Source organism: Streptopelia decaocto (genome assembly GCF_964273445.1).
Source record: "Streptopelia decaocto genome assembly, chromosome: 6".
In the NCBI taxonomy this organism is placed as follows: Eukaryota; Metazoa; Chordata; class Aves; order Columbiformes; family Columbidae; genus Streptopelia; species Streptopelia decaocto.
Window position 1 is genome coordinate 13,809,294 of NC_138660.1, and position 23,775 is coordinate 13,833,068.

A 23,775-nucleotide genomic window follows, 5' to 3' on the forward strand; every position below is an offset into this window, starting at 1 on the left:
CAGACACGTGTGTGTACACAAAATCTCCCTGGTTGCGGAGGTTGCTGGGTTTGAACCTGCTGGGGCTGGATGCTGCAGAGTTGGGGTCCATGGTAGAACAACAGAAGTTTGGGAAGTAGGATTTGCCCTGTAGAAGTGAGTCGGGGGTTGGGGGAAGTCAAGATGTCGATCTCATTGTCCTCTTTATTTGGAAGCTTTTCCTTATTCCCCTACTTGTACTGCAAATTTCTATCTCCTTTCAAGACAGTGTTCATGAATAATGAACACTGTTACCGTGCGTTACCGTGAGTTCACTAGAAACAAAGTACCTGTTGCAGTTTCAAATAAAGTGATGTTGCTCCAGTATACGAAAGCATTTTGATGAGCCATTTCATTTTCATGTTGCTCCCTGGCTCTGCAGAGACAACTCAGTGCCACACTCTTGTCTCCTTTCTTTGGGCTTTCTACAGGTATAGGTTGGCAAGGAAAAAATGTGATATTAGTGTGGCAGAATGAGAGGAGGCCCTAAGCAACATGGATATATGTGCATCTCCTGGCAGTGGGGATTCAGAGATGGTCAGAACTGTGCTTGTGCTCTGTGTCAGGAATACAGGAACATGAGTCTCTGTGCTTGAAGGGGATGTAGTGAGGAGAGGAGCAGCAAGGGGGAAGCACAGACTGTCCCGAGGTTACACTGCCCTCATATCACAGTGACGTTTCTGTTCTTGTGTCCATTCAAATAAAAGGTCATCTGAAACATTCTTAATGTGTTTGGAGGACGTGATAATAAGTGTTACTGCAGAATTCATTTCTGAAAGGTTATTCGGCTGTTCTGAAAAGCTATGAGGTGCCAGTAGGCTACTGTAACTGTATTATAACTTGAGTGCATTTAAGTGTTTAAAAATAAGAAAAATAGCTGAAGAAAAACATAAAAATATGAAAATATATTTGCTTGAAATCAGATAGAAAATAATCCTGGGACTTCGATGTTTTTAATTTCTCAAGGATCCACCTGAGGTACAGAAAAACCAAATAATTATAATTTTAACTAGTACAGCAGTCTTTTATTTTCATAAGAGTTATCAGCTACATGTTATTTAGAATTTAGAATCTACTTGGTGTCTCTTTGTAATTCATCTGGTCAAGTCTATATATATCCACTTTTTCTGAAGGAGTGGATGAATGTAGGTAGTTAACACACGTTTTTCTTTCAGCTTTATTAAAGGAAATAAATGATTCTCCATTGTAAAGTGTATTCAAGATTCGTAGTTCAATCAAAATGCCTTATACTTTGTTAGCCAGATTTTAGGTAGATTTTCATGTATGTTTTGTGTTTTAAAGGAATGTATTCATCTACAGAAAATAAGATCCAAGTATGACAGCTTTGTGGTTTTTGTTTTCTCTTTAAAACAAAAAAAAGGGGGGGGGGGGGGGAAGCTTTGTTAGAGCTTACCTTTCAATGGCCAGTATTTGGTCAATTTTTCTTTGCGACACTTCATCCATGCACTGTTTCCTAGTGGAATTTAAAACACTATAACTAGGCTCTGCAAAATAGTAGCACTTTCGTGGGTATAAGCTAAGATTATTTTATGAGCATTTGTATTGAATTATATTGTAAATCTTCTATTTGCGAAAGTCCAACTGGAGTAGCTCGAAGCCAATAATGCTTTTACAAAACTTAGTTTTCAGTATTTGGTTTGTATCAAGAGGATGAGCTTCCCTTGCTTTCTAGCTGAGAACATAGATCGTCTTAACCAAAGGTGGTTTAAAGGCTGAGTACATCCCAGTTTTGTAAAATGAAAAATTCTTTAAAATCTTAAATTTTTGTTTTTTAAAAAAAGGAAAATTTACCCTGTTTTGGGGTATGTGGTCTCTGGTCTTCCAGACTTTTGTTCCTAGTTGTTTTTTACCTGCTTCTACTCATTTGCAAGTAATCCACATTAGTCAATTAAAGTACCTTTAAAATTGAGCCCATTAAGATTAAAAGAAGGGTTCTGCTATATATAGTCCTGATAGACACTATAAGGCGGCTTATGCATTTTAATCCTTTAAAACCTTACTCCTGCTCTTTAATGTAATAAATAAAATAGTTTTTCTTTCTTTAAGAGCAGTTCAGCCTTCAAGTTGTGACTGCGTGGTAAACCTTCAACAACATATTTGATGAATTCACCTCAGCAGTGACTGGACCTGGTCTCTTCCTGAGTTTTGCAGGCTCAGGGAGGAGTTCTTAACTAAGTACAAATGCAGTTTTTCTAATCTGTTTTGAAATTCCGTGGCCTAGTCTTTCAAGTGATTAATGAAGTACAAGCTCATTACACATTGGAGCGCGTGGAAGCCACCAATAGCATGTGAAATGCATTGTGGTCTCTTTCAGGTCATGTTAATATAAACTGGCAAGCACTGAAGCTAAGTAATATATGCTAAAATATGATGTTTTCATTGTGGCCCATACGTTTTAATGGGTACCCTCTTTGCTAATGTTTTTGTGTGGTTGTATTCAACATGCTGTACTCCACACCCTCCTCTACCCACTGAAATGTATACTACAGCCTCTAACAAGAAAAGATGTGCAAAACATGAAGGGTACCTATGAATTTATCAGATACCAGTATAGCTAATCAATGGATCAAGGGATGGTAGTAGTACATGACTGGTACTCCTAAATACACCCACAATCAGCTGCATGCTCTGGCAGTCCTGCCTCACAAGCTTAGAACTGAAAAGAAATGGGTGGTCAATGCAAGGTCAGTTTGATTGTGGCCATCCCCACTTACTACCAGACTCCATTTCTCAGTTCCTTTGGAGTCACCATGAAAAGGAAAATAGAGTGTTCTGTCAGTGGAGAAAATAATATAAATCATAGTTAAATAACATTGTCAACACAAGAATCCTGGTTTGACAGATCCAATGGGTCCTGCTAGAGGACGGCTTTCCACAGGCAGATGGGAAGAGGGAAGCAAGGGACCTAGTTTTTTTAATTGAAGTGAACTTTTTCAGCTCTTTGTGGTTCATTATATGTAAGAATCTCTGCTTCTCAGTGCTGTGCTGCCATCTGTTCCCTGTATGCACATCCATGCTTCTGAGAGTTGCTTTTCCTTCTGTGCTGTTTGCTGAATTTTCCGTCCCTTGTGGTGGTCTCTGTTCCTTTGCCCCATTTGCTAGAAAGTTTATTCCAGACTAAATTAATTTTCATTTCAGTCTCTTTTTTCTCTTCCCCTGCCTGTGTACATTATTCACCTTGTATCTGTGTGTATCACTGTCCTCTTTTCGCCCACCAGACAGACAGACCAGGAGTTTCATTGCTCAGACCCTTTTTCTGAAGATTTTATTTCTGTGAAAATAAACACTGACATAGAAAACATTCCATTTTTCTAGATAGAATCACTTTAGGAGCTTGGGAGCAGAGGAAACTTCCAGGATTTCCCAGTCTCCTCTCATCGCCCCTGCTCTCTGCCCCCTGCTCCTTTTTGTTCGTTGCTGTGCAATACATGCAGACATGGCATAGAGCAGATTTATTCTCATTTTGTACCATCTGCTTATCCAGTATAACTTTAAAGTTTAAACTTGAGCCCAGATGTATCCATCCAATGTTCTTAAAAAGTGATTATGCATAAACCAGAGTAGGCTTTGGGTTTTTTATCTTTGGTGATGGTGGGGTACTGTTGGATAAATGCCATGAATTGAAGCAGCAGATGCTTGTGCTTCCTCAAGCTCTACGTTATGACAGCAGGTACTGCTTCCCCTTGCCCCTCTCCCCTAAACTTATTAGGAACTTTGAGAAAATTCTAGCCAGGAAGAGATCCCATTATTCTTCTGTTCTTATTTTATTGCGTTTCATGTTAGTCTTGGTGTCTGTTACTCTTTATTTGACGTATGGCATCAGCAGCTTTCCTAAAATTCAGAACCTGAGAAGAGATCCTCAGTTAAGTCCCATTCATTGCTGTTGCATATAGATCAGGTTTCATATCCTTGTCAAACTCTTTACCTGAAAGGATTGAGGGTTTGGATTGTGTGGTTTTGTTTTGTATTTATTGGGAGGGGAGGAGGGCCTTCTTGTAACCACCATAGTTCTTATTAAAATACTGGTTTAGAATTTCAGTGTTTTGATGGCTGTGGAAAGTGCAAATGTATTTGTAGATGGAGTTCCTATGACGAGCCTACTTTATTTGGGTTAAAGTCAGCTTGCTTTTTCATTTAAATAGCTTGTGTCCTTTCTGTTTGGTTACCCCAATCACATTTGACCAGGGACTGATCATATTCCTTCTCAGCCAAGCTCTTGTAAAAAGGACACTTTGCTTTCTTGTTTATCTTGTTCACTGTGCCTGTTCCAGCTCCAAGTTTCTGGAATGCTGAAGTGGCAATTTTTTTTTTTTAAGGTCTATATTTATATGTGCATTGTATGGTTTTTTCACTCTTAGCCATATGGACGTTTATTGTGCTGTTCACTGTGATTCCGGGGAAAAAACATGGTCAGTTTTGTCACACGCTACGTATGTAGTATTATGCATACCCCATAAGAAAGAATGGAATTGGAAGGAATACAGTTCTCTAGCATTTGGGAGAATTTAGTGATTATAAGCTTAGTGACACAGGTAATTTAAACATATGATGAAATTCTGTAAACATTGAAAATACCAGAGGATGGGAGAGAACTTGAAGGAAAGGTATCACTCTGTGCTTGCCTAGTTCTGTCCCTAAATAGCTGCTTTCTTGTCAGTGTGAGAGACAAGTGTTAACCTCAGATCCTGCTTTTGGTTTTATCCAGTACTTCTGCTTTTATGCTAATTTGGCTAAGGAGTTTCTTACAAAGTAATGCTTATCTGATATGCCCATTAAATGAAGTCTTCCATTAGCGTAAAGTTGATGCTACTTCTCTGTAAATTGTTTGAGGGTTTGGTTTTGTGTGTGTTTAATTAGTAGTGAGGTATTACTGCAGGGATTGATGAAAAACACAGAGGTGTGTAGGTAGTTTTTGGTAATCAAATAAAATTGCATTTTGTATGGATCACATTTGATACACATGCATCTCAGAAATGAGTCTCCCTCCAATCCTGCTGCCAGCTGTTGGCTCTTTGTTCCCATCTTGTAGAGCACTTGAGCAGCTGTGGGCAGGGTCCTGACTGCTGTTCTGCAACTGCTTGTCTATGGCTCATGAACTACCAGATGGCATCAGTGTTCTTTAGCTTAATAAGAGACTGAAGGTGCTAAAGACAGTTGATTGATACCCAGCTCTTCTTAATCAGAGAAATATAACCACTCCTAGACAGATCAGCAGAGCTCACACTTTGCTTTTTAATGCTGAAGTTGAACCAAGCTTAATTAGTCAAGAGGGGATGGGTGCTGATCCTTTGGGTTCCAAAGGGGCACTGCTTTTCTGATGCTATGAAAAGTCCTGCTGTTTTCTTATTTTCTGTTTCCAGCATTAGTTTCAATACCACTGTATCTAATACCAAGCTTTTTTTTCTTTAAAAACCAAAATTCTGTCTACTTTTCAGCTCCAAACCCAATGATTTTGAGATTCCTTTCCATCCTATTCCTCCAAAAACTTCCTGTAAGAGGAATATAACTCAAGTTTTAGCTTTCTCTATATTGAAGGAGCTCATCAGATTCCATCTGTATGGAGTATTTAAGCTTTTCCTAAATAGGACATCTCTTGGCACTCCTTCTTTTTGAATATAGAGCCTTTTTGGTCCCAGCCCCTTAGTTTCCTTTATTGCTTTACTGGTATCTAAGACAGGAATTTTTTCTAAGTAGAAATTATTCTTCTTCTTACTCCTGCAAATGTCCCTGTCGCTCTTTCAGCACTTATTGCCCAGGAGGACTGAAAAACTAAATTGCTGTTTTCTCTTATTCCTCTGAGGTTACCATCCTGTCATCTTAAATTCTTTTGCTGTTAGTGGTGGAAATAAATGGTTTCATTTCTCTTGTCAAACAACCTCATCAGTTGGAGTTAGTGCTGGGAATTATTTGTTCTAGAATTTATTTATAAAAAGGCACTTAATGCTGTTTTAAAAAGTAAGATACTGTCTTGAAAACTGCTGGCTTTTGGGTTTAAAGGACAAAAGTCAGGGTTATTTAAGAGACTGTTCATGTTGTCGTAGTCTGGATATGGTTAATTATAATTAGTATTGCTAGAGCATCAGATTTATAGTAACCTTGATTAATGAAGGTTACTATAAATCTGAGACTGATTCACAGAATATTCTTCTGTAACTTCATATTCTTCTCTGGTTAGTCTGTAAGCCTTGGTACTGTCTGAGTGTGTGGGGAGAAGGTGCAGCAGAGCGCGATATGATAAATCGTTCATGGTGTTTAGATGACTGAAGGAACCTTAGAGTTGGTGACAGGACTTTTGCAGTTCAGAGCCCTCCCCGTCAGTCCCGCATTCCTGGGTGACTGTGCGGGTGCCGCCGGGCCCAGCGGCGCGTCGGGGTCCCGCAGCTCCCGTGTCCCCGGGTCATCGTCCGGCACCACGTGAGCTGCTGGCCAGGGTGGCGGCTGCAGAACGTGTCCTGGAACTGGGAACGTTTTACAAGTGCATCTGTTGATCCCAAAGTCCAAACTATTCCACCGAAGGGAAAACTTGGTTGTTTTGAGTTCATGTTGTATGCTGACGGCATGTAAGTACCTCGCTTCAGGAAATGTTTGTTCTCAGGAGCCTATTGCTATTTTACTGCCTGCCTTTGTAGCTAAAAACAACTGCATTTAGCTTACTTTTATTAGTGCACAGTGCTGCTTAAGAACACAATCCCTTTTTCCAGGATTAACATTGTACATAATTCCGTAGCGGTAGTTTGAATCTCTAATGCCATTTGCAAGTGGATTGACATTCATGTCAGAATTCTGGATTGGTTTTTTTTTCTTTTCCTGAGCTCCCATGGGAACATCGTCTTATCCAGAAAATGTTTTGTATATTTTCCACCTTATAGTGCTAAATTCTTCATCTAATTCAAGTCTGGTAATTTTAAAATATCTGTTCAATATTGTTTTTTTTTTTTTTTTCAGACACTTTTCATTCCCATTTCTTAACATTTAAAATTTAAGATATGTAGCTCTTCATTATAAAGAGATGTATTTCAGATGCATGTTCTGAGAGGTTTTTTTGTCATGTGTTAAAACTTACCTGTACCAGTCTTTTTATTAGTATAAAAATGATAATAGTTAGTAGAAATGCTTGTTTTAATTAGAAAAATAGTGTTACTGTGGACTATAGATTAAGACCATTACATTTTTAAGTATAATGGATATTTGCTTCAGTTTATTTGCTTTGCTAAATCTCAATTATTTCAAATTTTGTTTCAGTTAATATTGATAAATGTTAAACTTTGCATAGCTTATAATTACATAACACAGTACTTAAATGTTGTGGTTTGAGAGGTTTTTTTCCTTGTATTAAAAAAGGCTGTAACAAATGCTTATTCTCTGAGGTTTTCAGTATTTTTATGAGAAATTTACTGGCTGAAGTTTAGGGTAAATTAATTGCAATGCCTCCCTTCCTTACAGAATATAGTCGGTTTGAAGCTAAAATTCATGATTTACGGGAACAGATGATGAACAGTAGCATTAGTTCAGGATCAGGATCTTTGCGAACCAGCCAGAAGAGATCCCTCTATGTCAGGTAATCATCTTTTTCACAGTATTGCTGGTGCGTTTCTGTAGACCTGGTATTTGTGTTTGCTTTTTTCTAAAATTATTTACTCATTATCGAATGTAACAAATTGATGTTTATATGCAAAATATATTAAAAATAAAGCTTAATTTAGATTGATTAATGTAATATAGCTGAAAAAGTACTAGCCCTGAAAACCCTGTATGAACTTTGGAGAGTGGTGCTGTTACTTGCTTTTTGTCCTGCTTCTGAGATGATAATCCTTCAGCAGAAACATATATTTATTAATTCAGCACATGTGAAGTCTTAAGAACTACAGTTCAGTTTGTTTTGTGGCAGCAGCCCTTGTGTTCTCCCTTGTTCAGTTCTTGAGTTCAAATGTATAGTCTCCTTTAACTTAAGCTTTGACAAATTTCCCTCTTATTTCCTTCAGCTTACTTTAGTCGCATTCTCAGCTTGTATTAAGAAATCTGGTTTCTGTATCCGGTAGCATTTTGCTATAGAATATTTTCCATGTAACTAAGAGAGCAAATGCATCGAAGCAAATGAGCTGAATATTCTTCATTAATTTATTTATATAGAATTGAACAGAAAGGAGGCTAAAAGGAAGTGGAAATAGAGCATGAAAACATGTGGTTTCAGTGGGAAATTGTGGCAAGGTGCAGCTCATGAAGGTGCTGGCTGACTCTTACATCAGTTAACATACACTGATAGACTATTTCTGAAGGCTTTGAAACAAATGTAGCAAATTACTTGTGCAGGGCTTCTGTTTAGATTGACTGTAACATGTAGCCCTTCTCTTTGGACCTGTTGTTTTAGTAGCTTTATCTGGATTCTGGTTTTGCAAAGCTGATCTTGTTGGTTTGGTGTGGTTTGTGTTTTGGTTTTGGGTGTTTTGGAGTTTTTTGTTCTTTTATTTTCTCATTTGCCTGAAGTGTTTTAAGGGCATCAGAATTTAAATCTCTAAGGATAAATACTTTAAATACTATGGATAAGTGCTTGATATCGCAGTTATCCATGTCTTAGAATTTTATACGTGGAGGTGGACATGTGGATATTATGGTGAGATTGTCTTCCTTTCCATAATCCCATGATTTATTGCTTTAGCTCTCATCATTTAACTAAATGCTTTTATTTTGCTTGGTTAGCTATAGCCTGATTAGGTTCTAAACCTCTTATGCTTATGTTCACACATTTGGTCTGATTTTTTTTTAAGCCACTGACAAATACTTTGTGTAGTTTTTATTCCACTGATGGAAGTTGTGATCTGTAAATGATTGAGGTTGAGCTCCTGACTTTGCCAGCTGCTGCAGAAAATGCCTTCTCCAGGTTGTTGGCAGAAGCCTCATGGAGACCGATGGTTCACTCTCCAAGAAAGGTTTTTGAGACTTGATAGTCAGCTTTGACATAAGTCAGAACAAAATCTAAAATTCAAAAATTCCTCAGGAAAAGTGCTTTTCCACCCACACGTCCTAACAGAGGGTGCTGCTGGGGCGGCTGAGATCTGCTCCTGTCAGCACACCAAAAGATGTCAAAGACTGGTAGGCAACTTGGTATTCACAGGATGCGTTCACATCTGTTCTGTCTGGTTTCTGATTTAATTTTGACCTCACTGAAGTAAGTTTTATGAATCTTTTCACATATTGCTAGATACTGACAGAACATATTAAGTTATCCAGCTTATCCCTTATTATAAGTCACTGTGGTATGATCATTCTGTACTTCCAATTGTACCAATTCGAAGCCAGTTTTAGCAACTGAAGTTAGCTTCTTTCTGTAATATTTGGGTTTGCATATGCCTTAAAGGATTACAGTTATATAATGTAATGCTGATTTGAATGGTAAAACCAACAGTAAAATGTTGATAGGCATTCAACCACCATTGTAGAAAACATATCAACAAAATCTCTGATTTTCTTATTTTGTGACCATGATTTTGAGAAATTACCAGATACAACATTGTGTCCCTGTCACTGAAACTGGATTTCTTTATGAATAGTCTGCCTGTAAACAGTATTTTGGGGATATTGTGTAGTATTAAGGAAAAGACAATTGTGTTTGCCTGAAATTGCAATTTGAAGTAAAATGGCAGATTTTTCTTAGTTGTATGTCTATCAGCTCCTGCAGGAGGAGCTTAAACATCCCTGTGTTATTCTGGTAGTTCAAACATCTGGTTTCAAACAGCTTTCCCAAAAAACTTGGGGAGAAAAAGAGAACCTCCTTTGTAAGCTGCCCTTCATTCATTCTAAAATAAGGTGTGGAGATGCTTTTGCTGCAAGAATTGCCCATTCCTTTGTTCGCAAGAACACCATAAAACAACAAATGCTTCAGTAAAACTTGATCAACAACCTACAATATTGAAAGTAATGAGTGTGGCCAAGGAAAAAGACAGTCTGGAATATCTGATGCTGTTACCACAGGCATTGTATTTTTGACTTGGAAGCATAAACCCTCGTGAAACATGAAACTTCAGTTTCTGTAGACTTGTAAGTGAAGGAACTAAGTTACCTTTTCATAGTGCTGTTTAATTGCTGAGTAATACAAGGTTAAATAAAAGGGAAAACTTGATGCTTTCTCTGTAAAAGGATTTCTATGACTCATTGGAATAGCACTTTAGAGTAAATATCATGGGGTTGCATTCAGAGCAGTAGTTGATCACAAATACCCAATTTCTTTTTAAGTGTTCATAACTTACACTAACTAAAGGTATACAAGGCATTGTTAATCTGTATTAAAAATCTCCATAGAGTTAAAAAAGAGGTATTTTTTATATACTAGTCTTTAGATAAATATTGCATCTTGTCTGTGAAATGAGTTAATTTGATGCCTTGACAGGCATACAGGAAAAGCCATGTTAATCAGTTGGAGTCAAAAGAGGTTTTTGTTAGTTCTAGTTGCTTTATGGCTAACTCATTTGATCGTTACCAGTTCCTGGTGTTTCTGTTGTTGCTGCTTTCCTAAGGTTGGGATGGATTTGGTATCAGTCTAAAATAGACTTTTACTTTAAAGACAGTAATTTTTATTTAACATCAATCCAATTTGTAACTTGCTATAAAGCAATATGCATTACAGAACTTTCAGCAGTGCTGTGTGCTTCGAATACTTTCCTTTTTCTCTAGACTGACGTGTAACTGCTCTATGCAAAGTGCTTGTTGAATTGCAGGAGGCCTCTTCTGCGGACCTTTTGCAAAGCACTAGTGTTCTGTTCTGGGCAAAGTTTGTTCTCATTTGTTAAAACTCCTAAACGTGGGTGTGAATACTGGGCTATATATTCTCAGTGTGTGTACATACACGAGAGAGAAAGCGTTCAGCATTCTTATTTTACGTGACTGTCAGGATGGCGCAGTCGCTTCTGAAAACACAGGCAGCTTCATGTTCGGTGCTGTTCATTCTCCCCTGGTTTATTTCTTGATTTTTCTATGTTTATTTTTTTTTTTTCCCTTTAAATGCAGAGCTCTTTTTGATTATGACAAGACTAAAGATAGTGGCCTTCCAAGTCAAGGACTGAACTTCAAATTTGGCGATATCCTTCATGTCATTAATGCTTCTGATGATGAATGGTGGCAAGCACGGCAGGTAACTCCAGATGGAGAAAGTGATGAAATTGGAGTTATCCCAAGCAAACGCAGGTATGTCATGATATTTTACTGACTACTAGTGTGTCTACTATTAAATATCTGATATGGTTAATACATATATTGCATATGCTTCGCTCTTTGTTGGTAATTCTGTACCACATCAGCCACTTCTTGTATTGTAGTGGGATTCTGACTAACTCTGTGAGAGTTTTGTCAAAATCCTATTTAGCCCTAGAAGTAGCATGCTGAGGTTGATAAAGGTGGTCCAAGTCCACCTCTGTTCTTAATGTAAGCAAGTTGGGGGTTTAATAACATTATACCATTTACATATGAAAACGTGCCAAGTAAATTTTGTTTGAATCATGACACTATCATGACTTTTGTGACATGCTTTTACTTTTTGCCCCCCAATTTACTGAATGTAAATAATCGCAAAATACTTCAATACCCCCACAGCTCATCGCTTGGGAAATAATAGCCTACTTTTCCAATACAGTCTGCCACTAGCAGGCTGCTGTTTTCTGAAGGTGCCATCACCAACAAAAGTCCATACTGCAAAAGATACACCTATGTGCTTACCGTATAACAAGTAGTAGCTTGGAGTTCTGCAATTTTTCTGATTTAATTTTTTTTATGTATGTTTTTGTGGTAGAGTTGAGAAAAAAGAACGGGCCCGTTTAAAGACAGTGAAATTCAATTCTAAAACAAGAGGAGATAAAGGGGTGAGTTAATGAAGTACTAATTACACCTGGCATTGTGAATGGTAACATTTTTCAGTGGTTTATCTCTGCAAACTCAGTTTCAGTTTTTAGTGAAAAGAATAAATTCTGTCTAATAGAAATAATTCGGAACACCAAATCTGACTTTAGTAGTTAACCATTGCCAAAACACTGCAAATTGTTTGGAGAATTAGCTTAAAGCCATATATTATCATTATTACTGTAATGTAATAAGAACTGTAGATACTAATCAAGTATTCAGTAGTGCCATTTGTAACAGCTGTGCAAGTGCTGTTTCTAAAGCAGTTTAGTCCTTTAGCATGGATTGTACGCCTGGACTCCCTTTTCTGGGGGAGGGGCCTAGCTGCCAGTTTTCACAAAGAGTAAAATGTTCCTATGAAGGTGAAAATGCACATAGAAAACAAAGAAGTAGAGCTCAACAGGGTCCCTATGATAAATGGGGGTTTACAATGTCCACAGTTATGCAGACAGCATAAAGCAGCTTCTTTGTTACAACTATGGAGGCAGAAGCTTTAAAGAATTTCGTGCAAGGGCACAGGCCAACACCAACTCAAGGCTGTTGCTACTGCTGACCAGAACCAGTTTCTATCTCACAGCTCTTTTTTCTTGCTGCCACTCCCTATTTACACAAATACTGATGTGGCTGTGCTCAAATAATGTGAAATAACCGACGCAGATGAACACAACTCAGTCCAAAAGATGTACTGGTTTTCGTTTTAGTCAATCCCTTGGTGAGTTCACTGCACGATATGCAATCCCTCTCCTAGTACACGTGATGGGAATGAGCAGTGAGAAAGCAGAGATAGGAATGTTTGTAGCAAAAACTATAGCAATTGCCTAATGGTGAAGCAGCCAAGTTTTTGAGGGTTGATGAGGCTTTTTTGTGCATGGCTTGGTTGCTATGAAATTTGAGAAACAATTTCACAACCTTACAATTTCTACCATTATATAACTAGTAATTTCAAGAGTTAGGTGTATGTATATATAATTTTTTTAAGATCTGAAACATACTTTAAGCTTCTGAGGAAGCTACTTCTTAAATAGTGATTATTTTTTAATACCACTAATGCTGTAACATCTAGTCACTATTATAGATCCTAAAGGTTACTTTTAGTCATTGATTTCAGTAACAACGTTTTCATAACTTTGAAAATCACATATATCAAGTATTAAAGCTTCAATAGATCATCCTGATAGTGTAGGACTTCAGACTTTAAAGACTGTCAGATCCATACATATATCAATCTGCTACATTGCAAAGGTTTCAGTTTAGTTCATTAATGAAGAAAATGTCATGGTTGTTTCTATAAGTGTTTAAAAGGAAATCAATATCTCTAGTTATTTTCTGATGAACAGTTACGGTACTGCTTTGAGGATTCACTGGATTATTTGCAGGTTTTGTTTTGGTGTATTCATTTTTGGGTATTGGAATAAAATCTTATCAACTGACGTGGTAATTTTTAACCTGATCATTTTTTATAATTTGAGTTCAATTTTTAGAAGTCATATAAAGAAAATGGCTTAAATATTTTAGATATACTTTAGTAATTTTTCCAATGTTGCCATGTGCTTTGAAAGATAATTGCATGGTGAATTAACAACGTGTTTGAAGTAGCGTGTTGAGCACAGCGGCGCGAGTGCGCAGTCACTGTGCACTGCCAGAGCACCAGAGACCTGCATGGAAAACTGAGTGGAAAAGCAGCTACGCTTGCCATTGATACACAACTGCCGTTCTTTTTCTTTAGTAACACTTCATTTTGCAAACACGCTTACACTGTTCACAATCTTTTGCTTCAGCTGTAAATGTTTTAACATTACAGTTGCTGCTTAAAGTAATTCTCCGTGCATTTGTCACGGTGATGTTTTTCCCAGTGATCTCTGCACCGTGCGTGTCCTCGGGGGCTGAGTGCCGCCCTCTGTCTGTGTGATCACGCTCATGGACAGGATGAAATACCCACTTTATACAATTCTTCAAAATTTCTGCATTAACATCCTAAAGAATAACTCCAGTGACAGCAAACATTGAAGTCAATGTTCCCTTCATATTAATGAAAACTAGAAAAGCTGGAGCAGAAGTGGTTAATTTTTTTCTTGTTTGTTCCTTTCATATACACATTTATCTCACTTTCTGTGCTGCTTCTGTTTTAATATATTCTTGCTTATGATGCCTGTTTATGATTTGCAGTGGGCTTATGAAAAATTTAATACAATTACTATGCATTTTCAACTAATAAGCAATTCTCTTTATCTTTTTATAATCATGGTATCTTTTAAAAATAATCTTTTGGCTAGTCTTTTTTATGCAAAATCAGTATAATATTTTATTTTCTCCTTTTTTTGGAAATGGAACTGACTCTGACCATTATACATGCAGTATGTAAAATTTAGTATTAGTTCAATAAGATTTACTGTACAGAAAACTAAAATAATTATTGCTTGAAATGTTTCCAAAACTAAAAGAACCCGATTATCTTTTATGAAGTACAATAAATCAGCCACTCCTTTTATTGTAGCCATACAAATTGCAGAGTCTCACCACCTCAGTTAAACTGCACCATTTTAGCTTTGTTACATTTGTTTCCCCTCTTTTGCCCAAACTGAGTGACTTGTCTGAATAGAACAGTAATACAGATGTAAGACATCCACTTTTGGCAGTCGTGCTACTGTATTTTTCAGTATACTCCGCAAAGATCTGTGGGCATATTTCTTTGTTGCCTGTGTTCTGTAGGTTATGTTACTTTTCTGGTTATGAGGGATCAATTGCAATGACTTGTTGACTTGAGACAAAGCAGGTCAGGAATACCACAACCTAAAACTTTGCCCGTGCCAACTGTAGTTCCTGCAAGCGTATGCTTGGCTCGAAACCAGTTCTTTTGTCCATATGTCAGGTTGATAATTTACCAGTTCTTACACTGGCATGACAGTTTGAGTCAAACGCAGACTCCAGCTAATTAAAGCTTTTATGGATTTCCCACTGAACACAGTATTGCTGTTTCCAGAGCTCAATGCCACTGATTGTGCTCCCAGGGTACCACGTGCCTCTTTAACACCTGGGAATTTTAAGTAAACCTTTTTTTAAACCAACAGTAAGGAAAACATCACTGGATGGTTCAGTATCTGATATTGCCAAGCAAGTATGTATTAAAACAGATGGCCGGAAGGGTTGTTAATACTGTAGCAGGATGCAGCCTGTGTGGTGCACTATAGGCATTCTCCTCCGCAAGGCCAAATGCTGGTTTTGTAATTGTACCAAAGAAGGTGGCCCACTGTTTGCAAAAGCTTTGTCCTGTTTGACCCCCAGTTGTTAGGGTATTTTATTCCATACTTAATGCTGGTAGAAATGGTAATATATCTTTTTGCAACTGTGTTGCAAATAATAGAGGATGGTGAGCTCACGCTGGTGAAGATAGACAATTACTTGAAAGTTAACATGCTCTGAGTCTTCCAAATAGCTGTTAATAGAATCTTTAATGTATTGATTTATAATATTTGGGGGTTTTTTCTAAAGTAGTTTTTTAAAAAATTGTCGTGTGAAAGTTTTATTACTTTCTGCTGCACATGGGCTTTGCTTGGCTTGGAAATAAACAGTCCCCCAGCAGCACAGTGTTTCAAAACCAAGCTGGGCATTTTCTTACTTTTGCCATCCTTCCCATAATGGAGGTTCTACAAACCAAATGAAAAAACACATGGGAAATTTCCTGTCTTGGCAAAGCTGGCAGATGGTTCGCTTGTGTCTAAAGATGAAAAGAAATTTCAGCTGGCTTCAAGTTAGCTCTATTAGTTCCAGTTCTGGGCGTAATTGCAATAAAATTGTTACCTATTTATTTATACATCGAGTTTCTTTATTGACTTAGAACAGTATGTTAAAGGTGCTGTAGTCACATAATGTCTTCAGCAGAAGACGTGGCAGATATTACTAATTTCTGTGTTAATTTCACCTGTAGGCATGAATGAAAAATGCATTGCTCTCCATCACCTAGCACAATAATAGTTTATACTCATATGGGTAGATACGCATATGTCTATATAGGTAATGCTAGAATTTTTCATGGTAACTGAGATGCAGAAATTCTTCAGCAATACAAGCAGTTAATACAAAAAGTTGCTGAATGTGATCCCTGGACATACAGGGTTTTTCATGTGATAACTATAAATGCACCCTTGAAAAAATAATTACCGCAGTAAACAAATGAAATTAGTTTGTAGCTTTTGAAAGTTAATTTTGGTATTGGGATGCAGACTTCCATAGAGCAAAGTCATTTCTTTCAGTGAACTTGCAGTGAGGTGCAATTGCGAAAGATTGAAACAAATACAGTTTGCTTTGGACTTTTATTGTTTGGATATTTTAGCTAGACATATTTTTTCCGTCCTTTTTCACTGTACTTAGTTTTATCGTAAGAGCATTCAGTACAATGCCAGCTTTAACATCCATTTTTCTTTACCGTGTGATATGTTATTTAGTAGTTGTCACCAGAGTATTTACAGTTTTGCCTTTGCAAATGGGTAACCCTGGCAGATACTTGTGGTGAGCTGTTATGGTGTCAGCTGTTTGCAAAAGCATGTGTAAAGCCTTAGTGTTGGTTTAAAATAGTGTAAGCCCTGTATTAGGTAATAAAAGTGATATAATGGACTTGGAGTTCATTATGGTTTGGCTATCCTACGGCAGCCTAGTTTTTCCTATCTTTGTACACTCCCAGCAAGCCTAAATTTGTGAAATACAGGTCAGGCCATATAGGATGCAGCAGCCTGCCAGTTCTCTCTGTAGTAAGCATGTGAAATACAGAGGGTGTGAGCAAAGCCATGATCCTGATCTCTGTTTTTAATGAGCTGAGAAGATAATGTTACGCTGAAATATGCACTGCATAATGTGGTTATAGGAGTCAGCTTCCACAAAGCTGCTGGTCTCGGCCTTTGTTCACACAGACATTAGACATCCTTTGTTTTGCCCCTCCTTCTCTTCTTCAGCAGTCATTCAATGACAAGCGTAAAAAGAACCTCTTTTCCCGAAAATTTCCCTTCTACAAGAACAAGGACCAGAGTGAGCAGGAAACCAGTGATATTGACCGTAAGTATAAGGCATTCGATGGAGAGCGAAGCACACGTAGAAGGGCCTGCTAGACTGCAGTAGGGTGTTACCATGGAGACAGTTTCATGAGCTGCAACAGGCCAACAAGCTTGAGCTGCCAGTGACAAACCACTTTGAAAAATCTATAAAATCATTTGCTTGCTATTAAAGTGAAATTTAACCAAAGAGCACCCCAGTTTGGAATAACCTGGGTAATGCTCTTGAGTAACATCAGTGTACATAACTGGAGGAGACAACAGCCTCCCAGCGCTGTCAGTGATGGTTCCTCATTTCTGGCTTGGAGGAGAGCACGTAGCCATGCAAAAACTATAACAGAGCCTACCAGCTTTTTACTCCAGTCCCTTTAGACTGGTTATTTTAATATCATTCCATTCTAATTTGGTAAGAGGAATTACTTTGATTTTCATCATTGGTTGCCAGCACTAAAGTGTCTTCTCAAAAAACAGTTGCATGAGTTTGCTAATTCAGACCAGGTCTGCTACAAACTGCATTCTCTGCTGTTTGCGTCACTGGTTACACTTCATGTGCCACTCAGGTCAAATCCTATAGACATACCTTCCCCTGTGATGTTCTGGGAACTGTCTCCTGTCGTAGCGCCAATTTTATATATTACTGACAATTATTTTCTTTGTGATTGTCTTTTTATTGCTTGCCCTCTGGGGACTACTCTGCAGGAGGTCCCTGACGACATGGGATCAAAAGGCCTGAGTAAGTGATCAAAATACTCCCAAGTTATTTTAACCTCCATCTGAAAAATTACTATTTTTTTTTTAACAGATCTCTTTGAGACTGGTGCTCTACTGGCATAAGGAGGTTGACTCTGAAAATGTTCCATGAGCTTTTTCTAGTTAGCAATGTTTTGGGGGGGGTTTTGCTTTCAGGAATGTGTTACTTTAAGTCCATGTGACTATCATGTTAGAGGTTTTTCTTGTTCAGAAGCTTACCGGTGCTTACTTGTTTGTCATTAGTAGTACTGTGTTTTTAAATCCAGTGACTTTTTTTTTTTTAATGTCAATTTTATCTTGTCTTTGTATTCTTATTTATTTAAAAATAACCCATGACTTTTTCCAGTAGTAGTACAACCATTGCCATAACAGTTTAACTGGTTACACTTTTCAATCCTCTCTCTAGGTGGCTGACATATACAGTTACTTAAACAAAAAAAACCTTTGCCTAACAAATGCCATGAGAGTTTTTCTGTCTGACTTATTCAAACTTTTATGGTGTTTTTAGACCAGGTACGGGGGTAGCTAATAGAGGAGACACATAAGCATTAGTTGTATTTCCTGCAGAAATGTTAACTAGTTGAATGCACTAAGATTACTCTAACAGATCTAACGGTTTGGGGACATAGATACCAGCACACACTGAAGTGACAAATAAAAAACAAAAAAGCCAGCAAGACATTGCTTTCATCACAGATAATAAACACATGGATTGTTAAGTGTTTATGGAATAGTAAAATCAGTCAGTAAAGATAAGTGACTGAAGGTCATTAAAGAAACTTTTCTTCCCAGTGCGCAACTGTTATGCAGCTGTTCCTGAAATCACGTGTAAGAAGCAGTGTATTTCTATATGTGGCCTCAGTCATAAAATTTCTAGTAGCTATAACATTAATTTTGCATTTCAGGGAAGTTCTCGGTCTAGAGCAGAAGACCTTAGCAATCGTTATGGCTTCGTGGTTTAGAGCAGAAGATCATAAGCAGCCTTTATGGCTTGATGATCATACCTAGTTTAAACTCTGTAGTGTGATCCAGAAAGGCCACCAGGCAATGCTGTTATAAAAACAAATACCTTCTAGCCTGTTTTTCAGTACAGTCAGACTTTCTGAAACTGCTTTACCACACTTATTGCAAGCTGTGTTGCTGCTGCTCCTGCCGGCATCGCAGCCTTTCCATCCTCACCAGTTGTGCCCGTTATCAGGCAATCACAACACTTGTATTCCCAGTGGACAGTGTCTCCCTTTCATGTTCTATCATGAGGCTTTTAAACCCACTATTGGCCTCTTCTGTGGCAACGTGGAAATTCTTTTTTCCAGGACAAGAAAATGAACTGGCAGTAGATACAAATTGCTGGTGCTCACAAACATTTGGAAATATTTGTCTGGTTTTCCTGTACAGAAGTGAAGTGAGGGAGTTCAGTCTAGCCAGATATTTGTGGTTTGAAGATACTGGTTCACTTTAACCAAAAACATTTTAAAAGGTTAATTAGTTTACATATGATGATGGTAACTTTTTCTAATGTTTATTAATCACTAGAAGTATACTTGCTTCCTAACTGTGTTGTTACCTCTAGAGTCCCCTTGCTTCCTTCTCTTCAATCTTGGAGGGGAGAAACTGCACTGGATTTAGTGTGTTATAAAGGCTCCTCATAACAACAGTGTGTATTATCATATACACACAGTTAGGTACATAATTTCAAATTTGATTGTACTTAATTTGTGTAGGTCAAACACAAGCTGCTTTATGCAGTCTTGCCCTGTGGACGTTAGTGGTTTTTATTACAAACAGACATGCTCATTGAGTGGCGTAAAAATGGATTCTTTACAATAAAGTTCAGCAATATCAAAGTTCATATTTGTTCACCAGACTTGCAGAATTTTCAGGTGGTGGAATATTTCTTCAATTGCGTTAATTTTTATCATAAGCAAATTTAACATAATTGCATAGCTTTAAAAAGTAAATATAAACACATTGTAGCTACTGAAGGATTTTGATTTCTATGCAAAAGGCATGAAATTAATATAGATAGTCCAGAATAAAAGTCAGGGGCTTTTGAAAACTAAAACATGACTGAGGGGAAAAAAATATCTGCTTTGCACTTCAAGTAAACTACTTAATATACCATGAGGACGTGTCTGTTATTGAACATGCTCCACTACATTTTCTGCAATATAGCCCAGTATTTTCTTCTACAAGACTCTTAATATAATCAACAAATTGCCTGCCTTAAAGTTGAAATGTGTAATCCCATAGGTTACTTAAAAGTTACAGGGTTACATGTGGAGTGTGTTAGTGTACTTTTCGAAATCTTATTTTGATGTGCTATTTAATGTTGTTTTTTGTTGTTGTTGTTTTAATTAACATCCATTCCTTTGGTATGAAAACAAGCTTGATCCTGAGAGCTATGAGACGTACCTTAAACTTTTATGTGCAGTATGTATTGATTTCAGCATTTTGGTATCAGTATTGTCTTTCATCTGGATTATTTTGTGTCAATTTGCTTTCTTTTGGACTCATGCCATCACTGTATGTTCCTTATTTTTTTTTTCCGTTGTGTTGCAATTTCAGAGCATGTAACCTCTAATGCCAGCGATAGTGAAAGTAGCTACCGTAAGTGGTTTTAAGTTCTTTGTTTATTTAGAACCTTAGTTTAGTGGTTCTTTCTTTGGGTTTGTTTGTTTGTCTTTTCTGGGTATTTACATGTTAAATAAAACTTCCCAGTCACCTTCAAGTGAAATCCATATTCATGTGTTTGGTGGGGTACTGCAAATTCTGCAAAGACTAGATTGAATAATTGCAAACCTCCTTTATGGGTATTTTTATTGAGATATATGATTTTCTTAGTTCAGCTTGATTTGAACATTATGCAAGGTAGCTAGACCTATTAAAACCTAAATGTAAATTTAATGCTGACAAATATAATTATATGTAGTTGAGCTTAATACACTGGAAGCGTAACTAAACTCTGTAATCTGTTAAATGGTGCCATAACTATCTACGATTTTTCACAGCTGATATTCAGATTTAATATGTATATACTTGTAATGAAAGAAAAGATAAGCAAACATGTATTCACCCTTGCTTTCAGCTTCCATTTATCTATTCTGTCAAGTGTGGGTGCTCAGTATGAATCGTGTTCAAACATACGACACACGTGAGGTGCTGGAGTGCAGTTGTGATAAATGAGCCCTCTAGGCACATGTTACACACACGTTCTTTCTGAAGCCCGAGCTTGTTTAAAATACTGGACTGAGTTGGCTCTTTTACTAAGCCTGGGTGCAGAACTGTTTAGCGATTGCCCAAGCTGCCTAGAGCAGAGCAGGAAGAGGAGCATTTTGATAATTTGAAGAGGAATATGAAAAAGAAAAGTCAAAGTTGGGCAGAGTGACACTGGGTGGCTCACTGATCAGCTCCTGGTTGCTGCCAAGCCTGAAATGGGCACCTCAGAAACAGATGTTATTTATGTCAGGGTAAGAAAGAAAGCGGATCATTAACAGCTGTATTTTTGCGGAGCTATAGATCTTCTCATAGGTGATGATCCACGTTTTTTCTTCCAGACATTTAAACTCAAGGAGGGAATTTATACATGTGTATAAAATCCCCAGTGGTTACAATGCCAGAAGTTGTCATAGACTGTAATTGAGAGAAACTGGTTGGGGAAGGGATTCATGTTTCCCAAGAATGACACAAAATGGAGCGTGTATGGAAGTTGCCTTTGCCTGTGTGACAAACTTACAGATTTTTATCATTTTTAATGGCACACCATCAAAGCTATCTAACCATGACTGTTTCTCCATAAATTTGCTGCTTCCCTCTCTTCCCCCACCAAAGTTTTTCTCAGAGCCTCCTTTATGTGCGTTTAAAGCACATTATTGGTACTGCTAGTTAGTTTTTTGCTCTGTTATTACTTGAGAAGCCCTGGTATTATGATGAATGACATGATTTTACTTATTTGAGTATGTAATTCCGCGCACTTTTTATTAAAATTTTTTTAATTTCTTTTTACTGCTGTCTAATACGAAAGTTATCTTGATTACAGATGAGTACGGTTGTTCAAAAGGTTCATTCTATTAATATTCATTTTCCAAAATGTTGAAAAGCCGTGACAATATATACTTTTTGCCCTCTACCACGAGATGCTTTTTACGTGTTATTATTACCTTATAGCAATGTCACAAGTATCAAATATGTGAGCTGGATCCTTCATAGATGAGTCAATAGCTGGTGATACCCTTTTCTTCTCCCTAGCCTAAGAGGGGTTCTGAAAGTATATACTGTCCTTCTAAAGTCCATTTGCATGTGTAACTATTTGAGCTGTTAAAATATACAGGTTGCATGTTTTTGTATCTGTCTCAACATATTCCTCACTTGCATTAACTTAAATTAAAATGTTCATTCCTGTGTTTTGCTATAGTACAGTTTGAATGCAGATTCACTCCAAATAAGAGAAATATTTCTCTTAATGAAATTATAGATTTTAGACTTAAAAGATCAATGTATTTGCTATGAAAGAAAGAACAGAGATATATGTAAGCAACAGATGAATTTATAAAACCCTTTATCTGCCATCTATTTGTATGCAACTGTGGTATAGCATTGGTCTGTTCCTTTGCCTGTTATAAGTATGGCTTATAAACTCCAAAGAGTGTTCCAAAATTACAGGATTGTATTTTATTCAAAGTTCATAGTAACATCATAAAATTTGCTGTAATTGAGATAATTTTTAGTGATTCCATTGCAAGAAATCTTTCTTGGAGGTATCTTGTTAGACTAGAAATAATCTTTTAGAGAGATGGCAACTGAGGTATATTTCAGATGCTTTCACTAACATTTAAAAAGCCTGCAGCTGTCAAAGGCCAAAACTCAATTATTTTAGTTTCATTCACTGCTGATGTGCTTTCTGGAGCTGAGTCTTTGTTTTCAAGTTCATCGTTAAGAAATCATTACTAAAATAACAGTTATTTAGTATATACTTTTTTTTTTTTTTTTTTAATTAGAGTGGTTGAAGGTATTGAAGTAAATGCCACTTCATGATAAAGTTAATGGAAGATCCTTCCACCTTAACATACAGGATTGTCAGCCCTGTATAAATATAGAGAAATGTGACTGTAAATGCTGGCATCAAAATCTGGCGGGTGTTGATGCCGAAGGCGGCGTTGCCTGTAGCAGTGAATGAGAGCGTGCATGCCTTGCATCCAGGGAAACGTGGCGAAGAGCATCTCAGCAATGCTTTTAAATTCTTCTGCTGCTTGATGTTGGTTTGACGTGCTAACATGAACCAGGAAATTATTTATACTGTATGTGTCTTATGCTTCAAAATTTTGTGCTTGGCTTATCTTTGTGATTTTTATAATTCATCATTCTTGAGAAATGTCCTTCATCGGTATCATTGTAATGCATATTACTGCAGAATGTCAGTATCATTAGAGTTCATTGAATGACTCAATTTAAATGTGTTGGTTGAGAAAAAAATACATAGATATGTCTTTGCATTTACGTTTTTAGGTGGCCAAGAGGAATATGTCTTATCATACGAACCAGTCAATCAACAAGAAGGTTTGTAGATCTCAGTATAAAATAAATATAATCTGAATTATTGCAATACTTCATGTCACCTTATGTACTGAGCACCATGATAAACCTCTTCACTGTTCTGAACTTGTTACCATTATTCAAATGAATAAAACATAAAGGCATAAATTATTAAATGCAATTGCTAAATTATTTAGTGCACAATCCAAAAGTGTGCTACCTAAAATAACTTATGTGTGGTTTACATTGCTTAAGGAAAATATTGTATGTTTAGCAGTTTCATCAGTGTGAACCTCGGAAGTCATAGTTTTCTTCTGTTTCATATTGCTTTGGCATTCTCACTGTTCCAGTTCCTTTCTTCTGTCCCAACAAAAAGTGCGTCAGTAGATCATTTGTCTATTTTAGTAAGGTTTAACTGAGATGTCTCTAAAACGTGAGTCTCTCATTTCTGCTTGTATGGCCAATTTGGTTAGCAGTTGCCAAGTGATTTTTTTATTTTTTACAGAAAAAAATAATTTTGAAGGAAATA

The 23,775-nt window shown here is 37.1% G+C and overlaps 1 protein-coding gene across 9 annotated transcripts in view; it reads left to right on the forward strand.

Annotated features, from left to right (window-relative positions):
- The window catches only part of DLG1 (discs large MAGUK scaffold protein 1), a gene marked incomplete at its 5' end in the record, with an annotated part of 153,988 nt that overhangs the window by 119,036 nt on the left and 11,177 nt on the right, over window positions 1-23,775 (forward strand). For 4 of the 9 annotated variants that reach the window (XM_082056851.1, XM_082056852.1, XM_082056857.1 and 1 more), the window contains 6 exons: window positions 7,483-7,597; window positions 11,041-11,217; window positions 11,819-11,888; window positions 16,872-16,971; window positions 20,283-20,324; window positions 23,220-23,270. In XM_082056851.1, the coding sequence (XP_081912977.1) occupies window positions 7,483-7,597; window positions 11,041-11,217; window positions 11,819-11,888; window positions 16,872-16,971; window positions 20,283-20,324; window positions 23,220-23,270 (555 nt within the window). Of the gene's footprint in view, window positions 1-7,482; window positions 7,598-11,040; window positions 11,218-11,818; window positions 11,889-16,871; window positions 16,972-17,666; window positions 17,701-20,282; window positions 20,325-23,219; window positions 23,271-23,775 lie in introns of all 9 variants that reach the window. The other 5 variants (XM_082056855.1, XM_082056856.1, XM_082056859.1 and 2 more) reach the window with 2 other exon arrangements.